Here is a 19,610-nt window from a genome sequence, read left to right on the forward strand (position 1 = left end):
ACTCCCTGCTGAGCAGGGAGCCCGATGCGGAACTCGATCCCGGGACTCCAGGATCATGACCTGAGCTGAAGGCAGTCGCTTAACCAACTGAGCCACCCAGGCGCCCTATTTTTTCACATTTTTAATCGAAGTATAGTTGACATATGTTAGTTTCAGGTATACAGTATAGTGATTTGGCAATGATACACATGGCAAAATACCACAGTAAGTGTAGTAACCATCTATCACCATACAATCATATTATTGACTCTATTCCTTATGCTGCGCTTCTCATTCCCATGATTATTTATTTTATAACTGAAAGTTTCTATCTCTTAATCCACTTCACCTCTTTGACCGGCCCTCCTACCTCCACCTCCACCTCCAGCAACCACTAGTTTGTTCTCTATATTTATGAGTCTGTCTCTCTTTCCTGTTGTTATTTGTTTGGTTGGTTGGTTGCTTGGTTTTTTAGATTCCACATATAAGGGAAATCACATGGTAATTGTCTTTCTCTGTCTGACTTGCATCACTTAGCATAATAAAGCTCTAGGTCCATCCATGTTGCTGCAAATGGCAAGATTTCATTCTTTTTTTACGACCAAGTAATATTCCATGATGTCTATACCACATCTTCTTCAGCCATCCACCTATCGATGGACACTTGGACTGCTTCCATATCTTTTGCTATTGTAAAGATTGCTACAGGAAAGATATGAATGCAAGTATCTTTTGTATGAGTGGTTTTCATTTTCCTCAGGTAAATACCCAGAAGGGAATTGACTGGATTGTATTTTTATTTTTAGTTTTAGTTTTTTGAGGAATCTCCATACTGTTTTCCACGGTTGCTGCACCAATTTACATTCCCACTAATAGGGCACAACGATTCTCCTTTCTCCACAACCTCACCACCACTTATTACTTCTTGCCTTTTTTTTTTTTAAAGATTTTATTTATTTATTTGACAGAGACACAGTGAGAGAGGAAACACATGTGGGGGAGTGGGAGAGGGAGAAGCAGGCTTCCCGCTGAGCAGGGAGCCCGACAAGGGGCTCTATCCCAGGACCCTGAGATCATGACCAGAGCCAAAGGCATGTGCTTAACCAACTGAGCCACCCAGACGCCCCATATTTCTTGCCTTTTTGATACTAGCCATTCTGACAGGTTTTATTTTTCTTTTTAAATAAATGTTATTATAAATATTCCCTGGGATCTCTTGCACGTTGTTAATCATGTAAAATTTTCTTTTAATTTCTTCCTCATTTGGGTTCATCTTTACAGTTTTTGAGTTTCGTCTCTCTCTTTTGTGCTCTTGGTTTCTTTCAAATCTTTGAGGATTTGAGGGTGGGGGTTTGATCCTTATTTATACTTAGAAGCTCCATTAGTCAGCTGTGATAACTGATGTGAATTTCCTTTGTCCAAATTGGCGGACTATTCCCCTAACAGTGAATAAAAGCTCTGGTGACAGAAAATAATCCTCCACGGTTGTAAAGGGTTCTATGGGGTGTATGAGGTCAGTCAGTGTGTGTGTGTGTGTGTGTGTGTGTGTGTGTGTGTGTGTGTGTGTGGCTTGTTTTCTGGACTGAAGAGTCGCCGGCTCTCTTGGTATCCAAAAGTTAGCTGGAGAGTTACCCTTCTTTTCTTACCCCGTGCCTCCTTCATCAATTTCATGTTTGTTAGCCTTATTCTTTCTGTTTTTCATTCTTCCCCTATATAACGTAGACTTCTTTCTTCAGAATATTCATTCCAGATGCACTGTCTAAGCAAATCATGATCAGAAAGCAGTTCTCAGAACAACTAAGAGAAATCCTAAAGAAGATTAAGTTGGATGCATACCTTATACATAGAATTCTAAAAGAGACTCCAATATATCAGAAATTTAACTATAAAAAATGAAATCATGCAAATTCAAGAAAAAACACAGGTGGATGCCTTTATAACATTTCCATCTATGATTCAAAATCTAGGAGCCATAGAAGAAAAGAATGATCAATTTAACTACACAGAAATATATTTTTTTCAGAAAAGGAAAATCATTATAAGCAAAGTCATGTTACAAATGACCACTTGGGGGAAAACAACCGAAAGTCATGTCACAAAGGATCCATCTCCCTCATTGATAAATACTCGGTCAACATTGAGGAGAAGACAAAGTAACATTCAATAGAAAAATTATCAAATAACCCAGTGTGAGAATGTTACGTTGTAATGTACTCATTTCAGCTATGTGTTTTTACCTGATAAGCCAATGGAGCAGAGTCGACTTCGTTCATGTGGAGGACCCCATCTCTCCCAAAGCGCATACTGACCCCCAAATGTTGATCCCTGAAATCAAAATAGTTAGAGCTCTTGACGTGTGGTACCATATAGAAATTCCTATCCAGCCCCTATTTGCAAAATATCTGGATACCTGTATTAGGCTCTGGACTATTCGAGTTGCAATGAGGCAAACTAGTCCGAGCTCAGCCGCCAGGGGGGTGAGGATACTGAGGAGTGAGGATGCAAACAACGAAACACCAACCACTCTCTTCGTGCCTACTCTTCCAGCCAGGTACCCACTGAGGGCCAGTGTCAGCATCATGCCATAGTTGGCAGAACTAAAGATGATGCCCTGAATTTGAGGGCTCCAGTCGTACACGGGGGCCTTAAGGAAACCGAGAATGCTGTGGTTAGCCATTTGCAAGAAGGTGCTAACATAACTGAAAACACCTCTTTAGATCTTTCACTTGCTTTCAAATCCCTATTTTCCCCAATAAAACTTTTTAACATAGAGGCTCTAAAAAAATACACATCCAAACAAACAAACCACAAAAACAAGAGCACAGCTTAAATCTGGCATCGCTTACCCCTGCGGGAAGACTGTCTGGGGCATTATTCAGGCCACCAAGTGAGTCACCAGGCAGCCCCTCGGCAGAGCCATTAAACTGGAGCTGATGGTCCGTGCTGTTGACCATGGCTACCATAGTGATGTTCATGACAACACACTGTGCCATCGCTATGAGGTTGCAGATATGTATGATAAAGGCTATCCCATAGCGAGTGGGACAGAAGCTTGGACCTGGAAATATTATAACATGACATCAGTGCTTTTCCTTATGAAGCCATCGTTTCTTTCTCACAGGCTGTAATACAGAAAGGTACCTCAGGCCACCACCCGATGGTTTCAGGGGCACTGTACTAGCTTTGGGAAAGGAGGATACTAAAGGAGGAAATCACTGAGTTGACCCAAAGCTGTTTTAATTTATTTTTTATTTAAAAATATTTTTTTTTTAATTTGAGAGAGAAAGTGAGAGAGAGAGAGAGAGAGAGAGAGCACAAGCTAGGGGACAGGCAGAGAAGCAGATTCCCCGCGGAGCAGGGAGCCTGCTGTGCGACCCGATCCCAGGACCCTGGGATCATGACCTGAGCCGAAGGCGGACGCTTAACTGACGGAACCACCCAGGGGTCCCCAAAGGTGTTTTTATACCACAACTATATAGACACTGACTTGCTCTGAGCCATCTGTCCATCCTATAATTCTGTCTCTCCCATTCCTGGGTTATTGTATTCTATAGTTGATGAAATTCCTCAGAAGTAAATACATATATAGAAAATACACATTTTATATACATATAAATAAAAATATGTATATGTACATATTTACGTTCTGTAATTTAAATAAATTATATGATATATATGTACTATATTATAAATTACATACATAAAACATATTTTTTTTAAATTCTGAAGGAGTTGTTCCTTAGTGTAGATGATTATTCTTCTCACATGTCTTCAGGCATTGAGGACAAGCTTTCATTTGAAGTTTAAAATTAAGGGGTGCCTGGGTGGCTCAGTCGGTTAAGTGTCCCATTCTTGATTTTGGCTCAGGTCATGATCTTGGGGTTGTGGGGTCAGAATCAATGCTCAGTGGGGAATCTGCTTGAGATTCTCTCTCTCTCCCTCTGCCCCCCGATTCTCCTGCACACACCCCTCTCTTTTTTTCTCAAATAAATAAATAAATCTTTAAAAAAAAAAAGATTCTCTCTCTCCCCTGCCCCTCCCACCCCACTCATAAGCTCTCCCTCTCTCTCTAAATAAAATAAAATAAAGTTTGAAATTAAACCCCTGGAAATATTTTCTCAGGGAAATTGACAACCACAAACTATGAAAAAAATAGCAAAAAAAAAAAAAGAGTGGAAAAAGAAATGAGCACAGCATTCAAATCTGGTTTTGTATTTCTAGGAAAGATGGCTACTGCCAGGAAGAAGCTATTGCAATAATGCAGAAGACAAGAGGAACGTTGGATGGGGGTGGTAGCAGTACAAGAGCGAAAATGTAATCAGATCCCAGATATCCCCGGGGGGAAGTCACACTAAATCAAGGTTTCAGTTTTATAGACCAGTGGGGGAAAAGCACTGGAGAGGTTCTTATTCTAAGAACTAGAAGCCTGGCTCACTGAGGAAGGGAGTTCTGTGGCAAAAGAGCAGTTTTGAAGGGAGTAGGGATGATCAAGAACTTCTTATTGGACCAACAGAGATCCCTTTTAGGTACCCAAGGGAAGGTGTTGAGAACGTTGTTGGATACACAGCTCTAGAGTTTAGAAGAGATGTAGAGGTTGAGGTATAAGACTGGGCATTAGTAACCTACACATGGTACTTGAAGCCATGATATTTGGGAAAAGAGAACACAGAGAGAAGAGAAACAATGACTGACTCTGGGGCTCTCTACTGTTTAAAGAGGCCAAATAAGTGGGTACAACCAGCGAAGGAAACTGAAAAGGAATGGTCAGTGGGTTTGGAAGAAAACCAGGAGGGTGTGGTATCCTGGAAGCCAAGGGATAAAGGGCTTCAGGGAGGAGGGAGTCAGCAGGTGCGTCAAATGGTCCTGGTAGCTCATCTAATATAATGACTGAGGATTAATTCACTTAATCCTCACACCAATCCTTTGAGGAAGCCACTACTACTATCCCCATTTATAGATGTGCCTATGCTTGACATAGGTACAGACAGGCCAGCTAACAGTGTACGTCAGGTGTCTATGCTCTTCACCATTGTACCACAAGGATATGATGGCTTTTATTTTGTCCTAGATGACTCCATGGGAACGCCTTTGCTGTAACCCAAGTGCACCCATCTGTGGGGTTTATATGGCTATATGGTGTGGAATAGGAGGTCGAGACCCTGTGTCTTCAGGAAGTCCTCAAAACTTCAAGGAAGGAGATGCCTTGAGATAACAAAAGAGCCTTCCTCACAAAGCCATGTTTTCCCTTTAAGTGGACACAAGACTTTGTAGTGAATGGGGGGAGGGGCAGAATTTGGAAGAATGAAAAGCTCAAATATAATATTTTTATAAAGGTTTTCCTTCCTGATTCCGGGCCAAGTAGTGACTTCTATGTCAATCAAATCAACAAATAATTTATGAGTTCTTGTGGTCTCTGATTTCTCCAAGTTGTCTTGGGGTCCTAGAGACCAAAAGAGGCTAATAGCCCACGAATGAGTCGGTTGAACATCTGCCCTATTAGATCGCTGAAAGATTAACCAGAAGATATATTTAAAAGGCTTAGCCTGATGCTTGCTGGCTATTAAGTATACCTTGTTACTACATGTGTGCTTAAAGATGATTTCTGTCCTGTGTCCATTCCGAATGAATAGTTCCAGCCATGTCCACCTAATAGGTTGGTGCTAATGTCATGCTGCCTGTGAATTATTTTCAAGGATTACCCTTAGCTACATGACAATGTATGAGTTTGTGTGTGTGTGTGACAGAGTGTGTGCAAATTAATAAATGTCTTGGAGTTATGGTATTTAACCACTGGAAGAGAGTACTGATACCATGAAATCATGAACTTTTGAAACTGGAAGGTTATATCAAAGAATTCAACATTACTCTAATCAGAGTCAAGGAGACTTGTTTTTTAACTTGATGTGACAAACAGATCCTAAGGTGACTCCAGTGGTACTCACCTCATGGTATTCACAAATTTGTGTAATCCCCTCCACTTGAATGGGGTCAAGACTTAGGAGTTGCTTCTAGCCAGCAAAAGTGAGGGGATGCACTTTCATGATTATATTACATTATATAAGACTCCATCTTAGCAAACTGAAGCTAGATCCTTTTCTCATGGGGTTGATAAAGTGAGCAGAAAGTTGGAGAAGCCCACATGGTAAGAAACTACCACCCCTAGGACAAGAGCGTGGCCTCTAGCCAAAATCCTGCCCAAACCGGGGCCTTCAGCTGTATAGCTATAAGGAGATGAATTCTCCTAACAACCTGAATGAGCTTAGAAGTGGGATCTTCCCCAGTCTAGCCTCCAGTAGAGAAGGCAACCTGGCCAACTGCTTGATTGCAGCTCTGTGAGATGTGGAGAAGAACCAACTAAATCAATGCATGTCTTAAACTCTGACCCACAGAATCTATAACACAGTAAATGTGTGTCATTTTAGGCCCATTAAGTTTGCAGTAGTATGTTTGCAGGAACAGAGAATGAATACAGTTGGCAAAAAATAATAAAGATGAGTTATATATATTAATAGACTACACGAGAGGTTTTTTTGGAAGGGAGGGCAAGCATTGAAAGATACTGGCATTTGCAGCAATGAAATTTGTCACGAGAGTAAAATAAGACATCAATAAGCAAAAAACATCTAAGGAACAATAGAAAAACATGCAAAGAAATCATACAGTGAGTAAAGGACATTGTGGCAATTGATGGAGGAAAGCTAAATTATATAATAAGTGATTGTGAGATAACTGGTTAAATATATGGAAAAATAAAGTTGGAACAACATCCCATATTGTAAATCAAAATGAAGTCTAGATATAATACAGTAGCTGTGCATTTTGTCAAATTAAAGATGCCACTGATTTTAATATGTGTCATTTTTTGTTCTGCTAAAAATCAATTGATCAACGAATCAAAAAATCAAACTTAACAGATTTAAAACTGAATGCCTGAGCTCCCCTCCCCAGCTTGTTCTACCCAGATTGTTTCTCAACTCAGTGGATGGAAATCCCAACCTTCCAGATACTTTGCAATTATCCTTGATTTCTTTGTTTCACACCTTAGATCCCATCTATCTGGAACATACTGTTGTCTTTACACTGAAAATATGTATAGAATTAAACCCCTTCTCACCAAGGCCATTGCTATCTTTTGGTTTAGAGCTGCTTCCCGGGGGTTCTAGCTACCAACATCCCTTGCTTGGATTTTTGCAATAACCTTTAACTTGACTTCCTGCTTCCAATCTATTTTCAATACAGCAATTGGAGTGTTCTAGTCATGCCATAAATTAGATCACCTCCTCTTCCACTCAAAATCTCCTATGTGGCTGCACTTTTATTCAGATGAAAAATTAAGGTCTCTGTAGTAGCCAATGGAAATGAAATAATTATGCCCTTTGCCTCAAAATTTTAATTTCTTAGGAATAAACACTAAAGAAATAAAAATCTTAACTGTAAACAAGTGTTATGTTAAAGAATGTTTATATATATAATACATGTATTTCAAATATGTATAATATAAAATAGCTAAGTAGCAAATACATATATTTTATATATGTATAAAACATATATGTAAAATAGCTAAGTAGCAAAACAAAAATCCATAACTTAAATATCCAACCACAAGAAGATTTTTCAGGTAAATAATGCTTTATCTATTGGACATATTGGAATAATAATAATACACATCCTTTAAGAAGAATGATTGAGTATTATAAAGCAATATGGAAAAGTATGTGTGGTCAAATTAAAATTTTCTGACTTTACCTAATTAAGCAAAACAATTATATTTACAATATATTACATGCAATGACAAGCAGAATACACAACACTAGGTGTATACAAATTTGGTGGCAATGATCAAAAGAATTTAAATGCATATGGACCAAGATCAGAAGATAATCATCAACAATATAAGACTTGTTTTTTATTTTATTTATATATTTATTTTATTTATTTATTTTTTGGTGGGCAGCAAAGCAAGGTTTATTGAGCAATAGCAAAGTGATAGTACACAGCTCCCGAGGAGGGAGGAGACCCAAGAGGGTCGCCCAAAAGACTTGTTCTTTAGTACAGTGGTATTTATTTCCTTCGTATATTTGAAAAATATGCATCAATATTACCTGATTTTAAAAGAGAATTAAACAAATTACAAGGTATGGATTCATTTTTTTTTGTATTATGACACTGCACATAAAGAACCCACCATAAAATCCTAAAACCAAGTAGTCACGCTTGAGTTTACCTTGCTTGGGAACGAGCTTCTCATCCACTTGCGGATCTTGGGAGCACTTTCTCTTCCCAGCTGTGGTACTCGACTCTGCCATTGTGTTCTTTCCCCCTGATGTTTTTCACCTATTAGGGCAATATGCAACCCACAGGTGTCAGCCAAGAGAAAGAGATTCCTTTGAAACATACACAGTGGGCAACAAGCCAACCAAAGCCAGGCCACTCCATCAGGGTTGGGTATAGGGAGGGTCGTTATTCCCTCTTGGCTCACTATAGCAAGTGCACCGCGCTTAGGGTGTGGAGCTATTACTAGAATCTAGAGCCGCTCACCGGGAGCCCGTGCAAGAGCCCTGGCTTCGGAGCTAGGCATTGCCAAGTTCAAATCGAGGCTCATGACTTATCTGATGTGCCAAATGCCACCAGGAGCAAAATTGTGAGTTTCGGTTTCTTGTCCATTATTAATAATGATAACCAGCACCACAACTACAGCAGCACCTGCATCAAGGATGACAAGCATTCAACAGACCGCCCATGACTGGCACTCAGCAAGTGGTCCTCACATGGTTTATTGTCATCGTTGTTGGAGCCCCCACCCACGTGAATCACCTGTGGGTCAGAAGAGCTGTGCTCTTCTGGAATCCTCTACCGTACCCGAGAACCCAGCTTCTAGTGCCCCTGATGATTCCCATACTGCCTCCCCATTTGACCCACTGAGAATGTTGCTCTTCGTATGTCACTCATACTTGGGGACCATATTTGCATGATATGACGATACCATGTTAATCCCATATTATTTCTGGCCACAGATGATGAAGTATCTACAAAGTTCTGGAAATAACTAACATGGAGATCTTGACACTCGTAGTTTGGGGTCCTTACAATTTGGACCCATGACTGCCTCAAATGAACAATGTTTCTGTCGTAAACAGGATCTATTTGGTTTAAAGTTATAAATGTCTTCTTATTTAATTAACAGGTAGTTGGGATTGTGAAGTTGGCTTTAACTGACCCACAGCATGAAAAATTGGAACCATATATAAAATATGGTTTCAATTTTTCCCACAGAAGGGAAAAATGGAGATAAAACTGGATGATCAAAATGTCCTTCCTTAGCAACTGGGTCTGAGATCAAAAATAATGCCCACATGTTTGAATATACCCCATTTTAGCCACCACGAATGGAGGCTTAAGAGTCTGAGTCCTCTCAGCTTTTAAGATGGATCATGTTCTTAGTTTCCCCTTCCTTAGGCTATTTGACGAGGGCCATGTGACATCTGACAGTTGTCTCAACAAGAAATTCAGTAATTTCTGGATGAGGGTGGTCAGTTTTGGTTTTTTTTTTTTTTTGTAGAAGCACTTACACGGAGGTCTTAAAAAGAAAAATAACCAAATAGGCATCTTCAGGAATGTTAATTTATATAGGGAAAAATTATATAAATAGATGAAGGCATGGCAGAACCTGAATTGAGATAGGAAAACAAGAGAACCCAAGAGACGAGTACAGCGTAAGGCAGTGGGGTACTACAGTCAGCTCACCTGGGCCCAGAAAAGCAGACAGTTACATTTTTAGGAATTTTGCAAACTGGTTGTTGAAAACAGCCATTACTGGCAATTAAATTACATAAATTCAAAATTAAATACATTATACTTTTTAAAAAGATGAGACATGTTTACAGCTCACGACTTTGTAATTATTTCGCTGCATCTTCCTATCAGGTACACTCTTGAGAACATTCATGACTCCTGCATCTATATGGTGGGAATACGATATAAAGGCATGTTGCTGCATATTTCTTCCTAACTCTGAATTCAGTGATGTCATGTTGGTAGCTTGAAATTGGCCACAATTGGAGATTAAACACACACACACACACACACACACACACACACACACACACACACAAAGGCAAATGCTACAGATTTGGGCTTGGTTTGTTGATTTCCTGGACTTAAGAAATTTATTAAATAATATTATGTTAGAGCTAGACCCATTATTGATGAGGTGAGTGATGTTTTTGCTTAACTAATTATTAATCAAAAATTTACTTGTAGTCTGATTTTGTGGCACTATGGTTGGTGATAGAATTATAAAAATTCAGAGTGAATTCTGCAAGAAATAGAAAATCACACTGAAGTTAGAGATGTAACTGGAATACAGGGTAAGTATTTTAACTTGAAACATGTTATTTTAAAAATGCTATAGAGATATTAGTATCAGGAGGATTATGTTAATCCTCCAGTGATATTATGAGTTTTATTAACATGAAGTTAAATTGGACAATTTATGCATTTTGTAGATAGTAATGTAGACTCAATCCTTGCAATTATATAAAAAGCTAAACAATGGAGAAAAGGGAACCCTCCTACACTGTTGGTGGGAATGCAAGCTGGTGCAGCCACTCTGGGAAACAGTGTGGAGGTTCCTCAAGACGTTAAAAATAGAGCTACCCTGCAACCCAGCAATTGCACTACTGGGTATTTACCCCAAAGATACAAATGCAATAATCCTAAGGAGCACCTGCACCCCATTGTTCATAGCAGCAATATTTCACAAAAAAGCAAAAACATAGAGCAATTCCGGAGTGATCTAGAGATTGAGGTTATTTTATTCTCTGCTTTTATGCCTGGACCACCTAGCAGCTGGCCTCTTATGATGGAGAGCAATTTCCTGTCAACAGGGCTTGATGCTAAATTCCACTGGATGAAAATGTTATGGGATGTCATATTCCTGGTTTACCACAGCTTTGCCTATTCTTGAGCCTGTGCCCCTGGGACCTTTCTATCATGGCAGGACTGGGTTCTTCAACTCTCCCGCTCTGAGTCTATTCATCCAGGACGGCAGCCCCGGTGAACCCTCTCTATTCCATGGAGGGTATTTGTCCATTTTCAAGTTACTTTCAAGACATGCACCCATGAAATAGAATCTCAGAATTTATTAACAGTGTGCTCAGAATATCGGCTTTCACAGAAGCAGGAACTTAAATAATAACTCGGGTAAAGTAATCTCAAGTACCTTTAGCCCTCTACTATCTCTATTCTAGGCAACTAGGACATGCCTTGTCCTGGAAACCTGAATGCCCAGTCCTAGCAGATGTGACCCTATCTATGATCATTCTCCCAGGAGATTTTACAAGCATTTGCTTACACAGCTAAGCAGGTGGTTGGGCACAGGCAGTGAACAGGAATCCATATAAGGGAAAGTTCTGCAAGCATCTGGCTGCCAAGGAAGCATGTAAACAAGCATTATTCCAGTAAAGCTTGGTGACCTCAAAAAGGTTTTGTGGCGGGATCCCCAGCAGCAGGGGTGCAATGGTATAACACAGTCACACCCTGGCTAGCCTTCAAGGCCTAGGGCTGTACAAAAGAAACAACTTACAGTTGTCACACATATATTATATATCAATGTGTCATCTATATGTTTTGTATGTTATATGTTTTGTGTGTATATATATGTACGTGTATATATACATATATGTGTATATATGAAAATTTTAAAAAGATTTTATTTATTTATATGAGAGAGAGAGAACTCATATGCACAAGAGTGGGGGGAGGGACAGAGGGAGAGAGACAAGCAGACTCGCCGCTGAGCAGGGAGCCCGATGTGGGACTAGATCCCAGGACCCTGGGATCATGACCTGAGCCGAAGGCAGACGCCTGACCGACTGAGCCACCTAGGCGCCCCTATATGCAATATTTTTAACAGCAACCTTGATTTTCTACTACTGCCCAGAAAACTGCTGGTTCCCCGGGTCAGAGACTATATATGGCACCCTGAGATGTTTCTGCTTCGAAGCAGTGTTCATAGGGAATCACACTGAAGGTCAGCTTCCTGCAGACCATTAGGTTTAAAGGCTGTGGGTGTCCTGCTCACAGCATTCTACTTACACCATCTGTGAGGTCACAAGTATCATCAAAAAGCCGCAGCTCCTACATTCCTGCCTTGTGGCCTCTCCCTGGTTAACTCTCTCAACTGCCCTCAGCCCACCCTCCATCCTCTGCTGACCCTAGTGACCCTATTGCCCCATCTCTACATTTCCCCTTCCATCCCCAGCCATCCTGGTTTGGTTAGCTTTCCCTCATATCCTTGCTTCATGACTCAGTGTTCCTCTAGATGCTGTCTTGGACCAGAGCCACCCTCAGCCCTGTCTGTGTCAAAGTCCTGGACCCTACTTGATGTAGGAGGGAAATCAAGGGGGCGAACTTGATTTCAAAAGGCTGGAGTCCTTCAGGCCCCAGGAATTGCCTGTTGCCACAGTGAGCCTGTCCAGGAGAAAAGCCTACTATTGACTTCTTGGCGGCAGCGAATCTTTGTGTAAGGGATGGAGATGTGGTTGCCCATTTTTTCTTTTCTGAAGTATTTCTTTGCAACCACCCTACAACTCTTCCTGTGTGTCCGGCTGGCTGTTGTATAGCGAGTTATCCAGCCGCTGTTGATGACTACTGTACATCAACCCTAGGTGGAGATGTTGACCCTCTTTGTCCAGGTCAGCCAGTTGGTAAATAAAAGAGCTGATACTCGTTGACGAGCCCCAGAATTTAATCGCCTAAATTCAGCTTTCAAACACCTCACGAGAGTGCCTGTTTCTTGGAAATGTCTTGCACAGTTGACATTTTACGCATGTTTATGGGTGATCAGACACACAACTTCAGCTCCCTGCTTATACCTCTCTTCCCCCGGCCTGGTTAAGAAAATAGGGGTGTTCACGTTTTCACTCACCTTTTTAAAAAATCAGTATGAGAAAACCTGGGACTTGGGGAGTATATCAAAATTGTCCGTTGTTACACAGAAAGGACCCTTAGAATTTGCATATCAACACCGGGATAAGTGACTTACCGACTTAGTGTCTGAGGGAGGACTTCTACTGAGCACCTGCTCCTTCTTCACGCTCTGGCCCTTCACCTGCTGGCAGGCCGCGGAGGATTCTTTGCTACCCTGGGGCTGGGATTGCTAATCATTAACGAGATTCATCAAACTAGAAATTGAAGGAAAAGTGCTTCTTGTCAAGCAGCCTCTGAGGAAGTTTCCAGAAATGTGTGCCTTGAGAACCTGGAGTCTAAGCCCCTCTGCAGCTCTGCCTCCTTCTCAGCTGATGTGAGCGTCTCGAGGCTCCTCAAAACCTGAGGCATGTCCTCTAGTTCAGACATCCGCACGCGGTTCTTGCTTTGTTTCGTGGTATCTTTAATGACTTCAGTTCTGTTCTGAAAAGGTGAAAGTATAATTAAGTGTTAAATGCAAAAGTCGAATACCTTTTTCTTCTTTGTGTTTTTCTCCCTTTGATAAATTTTTTCTTTGAAATACATGAGATATAGTATTACAGATAAACTTGGACCTCACTTTTGCGTTCTCTGGTCCTGTTTTGTGCGCATACGCACGCATGCGCGCTTTTGCACGCGCGCGCGCGTGCGCGCACACACACACACCCCCGTAACAAAAACATTTCACGTAAATTAGTGAGGTTTCTCCATATTCTTTGATTTTTACTATCTATAGGTGTGTTCCTAAGCTATATAAAATAATGCTTTCTCTTATTTCTACATTTGTATACCTGCTGTCATGCAGTATGGACTTTTCTGTAACTCACTTTGGACAATAAACAGCATGAATTTGGGACACACACATGGGCACCGTGGAGGCCAATCCCTTTCAATTTCTTTTGCTTGACTTGTTTTCATCTCTACCCTCATGTGGTTGAAAACGTCCTCGCTGCTCTCCAAGCTTTTTCGGAGTTCTGCTTATCCTCATCTCAGGGACGAGGCAACGCTTTCAGATTCCCAGCTTTATGTAGCTAGTTCCTTTCCAGCTCCCTGCATGCTCAGCGCCTGCACACCTTTCTCTATGAGAACATTCGAGTCAGTCTCCCGCCCTGGAAAATTAAACCTGGTTCTGCGCTCCTGGGAACCCTCCTTGCTTCAAGTCCTGCTCATCACCTTGACTTTAAGTTCCTTCTTAGTTTATGGCCCCCGAGGAGATCTCCTTGGGATTTTGAGTTTGACTCTTTATACCTACTTGAACTGTATTGTGGGGGTGTAAACCACCACCCAGCACCTTGGTGGAGGAGTGGGAGCCTGGCAGAGTCCATCCCTGAGCTCAAGAATTCAGAAGGAGGAGCCCGGGTCTCAGGAATTCAGAGCTACTGTCTTCCAGGCATTCATTCTATGTCATTCTCACGCTTTTCTCAGGTAAGTTTTATTATAGTCTTTATAAGATAAGAAGAGAAAAGAAAAATGGATTTGTCCACTTGCGCTTTGGGAATTTAAGCACCGACAATCTCAGTTCATTATGCAGGGGGAAGGGATGACAATTTCGCCTTCTTGTGTAAAAGATTTTTCCCTGAGTCATTTTTGAGGGACTCTGGACCCTGAGATAAATGAGTAACAACTTCCGAATTCAAGTATCCCGTGAAATATTACTAACCCCGAATCAGTAGCCAAGTCAGAAAATGTGGCTTTGGTTTTGTGATTTAATTTTTAACTTCATTTTAAAATGCCCCTGGGTTGTTTGTTCTTCCATTCTATGAACTGGACTCAGTAGAAATATATTCATGTTGTCGTTGTGTGGGAAAAATCCACTAATGTCTATAATTAATTTTTAAAAACTTGAATATAGGTTGAAATAGTTCCTTGACTGAGATTGTAATGTCCACCTTTTTTAAATGTATGCTTTCCTTTTGAAAAATGTTAGTTTTTAAATTACTTTGTTTTCGTCATGTGAATTATTGGAGAAGATAAAGGGCAGGTTTCTCCTTTGATCAGGTTCAAATTATCCTCAGAGTTGTTTTCCTAAGACTGTAAACAACAGTCATTAATAATTAGTCACATGACAATGCAGCATGGTGTTGGCTCTTATTCTAGGTAATATTTCAGAGGACTCCAGTGTACCATCCTATCATGAGCATAGAAAGCCTGTTGTTTCTAGTCTAGGAGGCCGGGAGGGGCCCCAGCAGAGGAAATACCCTTTCTGTGCACACTCAGTGACTCAGGTGATGGAGAAGCTGCTGTCAAGCTCACACACCGGATGAGCTTGAATCCTGGAACAAAAGACTTTACTAAATAGTAATGGTTATTCTTTGGAGCTTGACTGCTTTTTCAAACATACTTTTTTTTTTTAAGGTTTTATTCAGTTATTTGAGAGAGAGAGCACGCGTGAGCAAGAGGGCAGGGGTGGAGGGAAAGAAGCGGACTCCCCCCTGAGCAGGGAACCTGACATGGGACTCGATCTTAGGACCCTGAGATCATGACCTGAGCTGAAGGCAGATGCTTAACCATCTGAGCCACCCAGGCGCCCCTCAAGCATACTTTAAACCATGAACCCACATGCTGTATTGTTACGTCTACTTAGAACCTTACGTCTTCATCATCGTTCCAGCAAATCCTTTTCTGTCCCAAACTCCTGTTTTGCCTCACTGTCCTTATAGCAGATGGGGTCATCAAGCTCACAGTGGGACCTCATTTCTATGAGTTTGTCTTCTTTTTTTTTTTTTTTTGCCTTTTTAAGAGAATTTTATTTGAGTGGTTCTTACAAAGGTTGTTGCAATATGAAAGTCATTTGTTTGATAGAAATATCAAGCTGTCTTGTCAAACACACTGAAGTAACCCAAAAATATATTTCAGAGCTCACAGAGCTTAAAAAGAGCAAAGATTATATGCAACCAGACAAAACCTATTTCTGCATTTCCTATTTCTTGCTCAGACTGCTTTGCTTACCAGACTGTCACTAAACATCTTGAGGAAATGCAGGGATCATTTTGTTTGGAATCTTAGACACACCAGAACACATAATATTTACAAAGAAACTTTTACAGATACATTAATTGAAAAGATACTATCCAGAAATGTAATCTTGAAAACTCCTTTTCTTGCCAATTGATCACGATGCAAGATGAGATGTTAATCAAACAGCCCTTTAGCTGTCTTGAATTTCCATACACTAAATGTGTACTCCAGAATCTGCTAAACCATTAGCCAAGTATCAACATTAGTGAAACGTGAAATGTAACTGCTGTGTAAAAAGTTAGGCTTCTGAAACATTAAAAACATAATTACGTCCCTGTCTGCCTTTTTACATTAAGCACATTTGTTCCCCCCTAGAGCTATTCCTATAGATCCTTAATGTAAATTTCTACATGTACATTTAAAAGGCAGAACAAGAGAACAGCTTTGTATACAGTGGGATTTGCTAGTTAGGGATAATGAGCACACTGCATTCCTGTTAACAGTTTTTCTTTTTCAAGGTAACAGGAATTGTATACAAATGACAGTAGACCCTTGCCTCTTTATTTTTATCTAAATAAAAGATAACTCAAGATGAATTCTCAAGAAAGAAAAAAAGCTATGTACATAGGAGACTATATCTTCCTTCATCCTCTACTTGGAACCAGTAGTTGTGTTGCTGTCATAGAATCAGGGAAGAGGTTGTGGTAAGTTGGAAGAGGTACATATGCTGCTGTTATCATTTTACCAGGAAACCACCTGCCATGCAATGCATTGACAGCAGCAATGGCTGCAGCAATTGATGGGCACTTCACATACACATTGCCCTGAGCTGAATTTTTGTCAACATAAATATGAATAACTCCTCCATGTTTATTACATTCTTCAATCACATCATCCTTAATCTCTGTATCCCATCCAACTTCTTCTTCTGTTTGAGGGTTAAACATGTTAGAAAGTTGGAAACACTGTGTTGCAAGAGGCTGAACAGAGGCAGCTGCAGCTAAAGCCGAAGCTTCAGTCTGTTGAGAAAGTCTTGTTTGCAAATCTATAACAAAAGAGAATTCTGCCGCAGCACCAAATGCCAAAGAGCCACTCATTTGTAGAGCCTGCTGTGCTGCTGGTGGAATCTGCAAACCTGTACCTTCTGCAAGTCTTGCCATTACCTGGAGACGACCAGTTGTTCCCAAGTCAATTCCAGTCCTTTCCAGTTCATCACTGTCCAAAAATGAGCTAGCACTGGAAGCATCAGTATGTTCAGTAACATGACCAACTTTCATTGGTCTTCCTGCTAACTCAAATCCATTAAGTTGTTCCAAAGCCTTCTTGGCACATTCTGAGTCAGAAAACGTAATAAATCCATATCCCTTAGATCGGCCTGTTTCACTATCCATCATGAGTTGGATACTTTCAATCCTTCCAAAAGGCTCAAAGATTCCCCGAAGCATATCTTCAGTTATGTTAAAGTGTAATGAGCCCACATAAAGCCTCATCGGTCCAGCACTTCCCTTTTGTAGATTGTTTGCCATTGCTGCAGCTCTGTTTTTTTCTGCCTGTGAAGCTTGTACTATGATTGGCACTCCTAAAACACATTGGCCAGTTAATCCTATTGCTAGAGGCACTGAGCTAACATCAACAAATTCCACATATGCAATTCCTTTGGAACGTCTTGAATTTCTATCAGAAATCATTCTCACATCTCGAACCTTTCCTACTGTAGAAAAAAACTCTTCCAAATCCCTTGGCCGAATTCTTGCTGCCAGCTGCATGCAGAAAACTGTCCTTGCATCTCTTTCCTCAGGAGTTAGATTATCAATAGGTTCCCTCACGGGGCTCTTGTCTTTTCTGAATGGATTTTTGCTTCGAGAGCGTCGTCTGCTTAATTTGATGCTATGAGGCAACCCAATCTTTCCTCGGATGGCACTGTTAAATTTTGGTCCGGAGTAAGGACTTCTGTAGCGGCCTCTGAATCTGCGATCTCGACTTCTTGAGCGGCTCCGTCTCCTTTCTTTGCTCCTACTTCGCTTCCTTTCACGGCTCTTTTTCCTTTCTCTATCTCTACTTCGTTTCCGTTCCTTACTTTTGCTTCTTTTTCGTTCATGACTACGACTTCTGCTCTTGCTTTTTTTCCTCCTTCTGGAATCTTGAAACCCACACTCCAATCACAAGGAGATGTAGAGCTTTCCAAGGAGGCAGAAACTTTGTTAAGACATTCAGAAGCACGATCCTCTTCATAAAAGCCCAGACAAAAATTTAAGCAAGCAGTATTCTTCTCTATAACAAAATGCAACTTGAAAGAACATTAACTAAAGAAGGGTTATCAAAATCCACACTAATAGTCAAATCCTGTTACAACTTAAAAGGGACTTTCCAAAGTCTTTAGTGGCAGTGGAATTTTGTACTGAACATCATTGAAGTAAATGGTCCACTGGGCTGGGCCTTTGGACTTTTTGGTTATATGGCCTCTGCTGTAAAGGTGTTTTGCTATAACTGGATTTGACCTCTTCCATGTAAGAAGATCTAAAATTTAAATGCAAAGTACTTTTTTGCTACGTTCTTCATGGCCGTTAGCACTGCTCAACTTGTTCTCATCCTTATGATTGACAGTTCACACTGGAATCAAAGGCGAACTCGTGGGAGTAGAGGTGAGATATCGTTAGGCAAGTCTTCTTGTAAGGAGCCTCAAGCATTGCTTCAATATCCATATCGTCTGCCATTCTCTCTAAACGTCTGTGTGGGCTTTCGGGCCCCTGGGGTGCTTGTATTCGGAAAGAGGGGGGCTGCTGCTGCTGCCGCTGTTGCTACTGTTAAGCCGCTAGGCCCAGGCCGAGGTTCCGCCCAGCCCGAATTTCGGGCACCGAGGGCGGATAGGCCCGAGCGAATCTAAAAGAAACAATGGGATTAGAGGAGCCCACGCGGAAGTTCAGGACGGCGGCTTCGGCAGCTCAGGATCCACCCCTGCGACAGCTTCAGCAAGCTCTCTGAAAATCTATGAGTTTGTCTTCTATCAGCTGAGCAGCATGATGTCTCTGTCAGCTATACAACGCATTCAATTACGTGTTGGATTGCTACCCTGCAAATACTCCTTGCCTTTGCCTTAGACATGGCTTTCTGCCAGTCTACTTTCCAGCTTCAGTGGCTCCTATTTTAGCAAACTCCAGTACTGGGAGTACAGGGCTAAAAGTGCAAAATCATATCCTATTGAGGATAGCATCCATAGGAAAAAAAAAATACAAGTGTGACAAATATAATTTTCAGGAGAAGATATGGAAGAAAATTAGGAATGCTAACGAGATGACGTGTTATGTGCTTCCAGATCGGATAGTAAACAAAAGAAAGTGGCTATTTGTTTTGTATCCTAGCTATCAAGTAAGACAGTGTCACACTGAGTTTTTTCCAGGCACCTTTACTGGTTGCCTGGGACTTGGAACAAATGTATTTTACCTGCTGATGCTCACTTATCTGGAGATCATTGAAAGAAGCAGGAGTAAATCATACAACTAAACAAAACCACGCAGCTTACTTTGCATATAATAGAAAACCAATAAATGAAAGTCAGTTGCCATCATTGTTATTATTATTCTTCACACCTCTGAGCTGTCATGTAATGATATTCATAACTAAAGCTATTAAAAATCTAACTTATCCAAAATAATCAAATATAATTAAATTTAAAAAGTTAGAGGTAGTAATCCATGTCAAGGAAACAG

At 40.8% G+C, this 19,610-nt stretch overlaps 2 protein-coding genes across 4 annotated transcripts in view; both read right to left on the bottom strand.

The window, feature by feature from the left end:
* The window catches only part of SLC17A3 (solute carrier family 17 member 3), a 23,039-nt gene extending 9,674 nt beyond the window's left edge, over nt 1–13,365 (bottom strand). For 2 of the 3 annotated variants that reach the window (XM_025891149.2, XM_025891148.2), the window contains exons 1-5: nt 13,025–13,365; nt 8,204–8,313; nt 2,826–3,037; nt 2,390–2,623; nt 2,217–2,304 (exon numbers count right to left, since the gene is read on the bottom strand). In XM_025891149.2, the coding sequence (XP_025746934.1) occupies nt 2,217–2,304; nt 2,390–2,623; nt 2,826–3,037; nt 8,204–8,285 (616 nt within the window). In that variant the 5' untranslated portion in view covers nt 8,286–8,313; nt 13,025–13,365. The remainder of the gene's footprint in view (nt 1–2,216; nt 2,305–2,389; nt 2,624–2,825; nt 3,038–8,203; nt 8,314–13,024) is intronic. The other variant, XM_073877649.1, reaches the window with a different exon arrangement.
* A 2,304-nt stretch (nt 13,366–15,669) lies between these two features.
* On the bottom strand, nt 15,670–18,564 carry LOC112838311 (RNA-binding protein 39-like). Its single transcript, XM_025891143.2, has 2 exons — nt 18,443–18,564; nt 15,670–18,033 (listed from the first exon to the last, which is right to left on the bottom strand). Exons 1-2 carry the CDS (start codon nt 18,460–18,462, stop codon nt 16,548–16,550), a joined length of 1,506 nt encoding a protein of 501 aa, XP_025746928.1. The 5' UTR covers nt 18,463–18,564; the 3' UTR covers nt 15,670–16,547.
* Between the last annotated feature and the right edge of the window lie 1,046 nt (nt 18,565–19,610).

This window comes from Callorhinus ursinus, unplaced genomic scaffold (genome assembly GCF_003265705.2).
Source record: "Callorhinus ursinus isolate GAN/ISIS: 27379988/994484 unplaced genomic scaffold, GSC_fseal_2.0 scaffold26, whole genome shotgun sequence".
NCBI lineage: Eukaryota > Metazoa > Chordata > Mammalia > Carnivora > Otariidae > Callorhinus > Callorhinus ursinus.

Bases quoted from the DNA above. Each gene is read 5' to 3' on its own strand.
- LOC112838311 (XM_025891143.2), bottom strand. From the start codon at position 18,462: ATGAAGAACGTAGCAAAAAA. The intron at 18,034-18,442 runs GTACTTTGCATT...AGATTCCAGAAG, and splicing joins ATGAAGAACGTAGCAAAAAA to GAGGAAAAAAAGCAAGAGCA.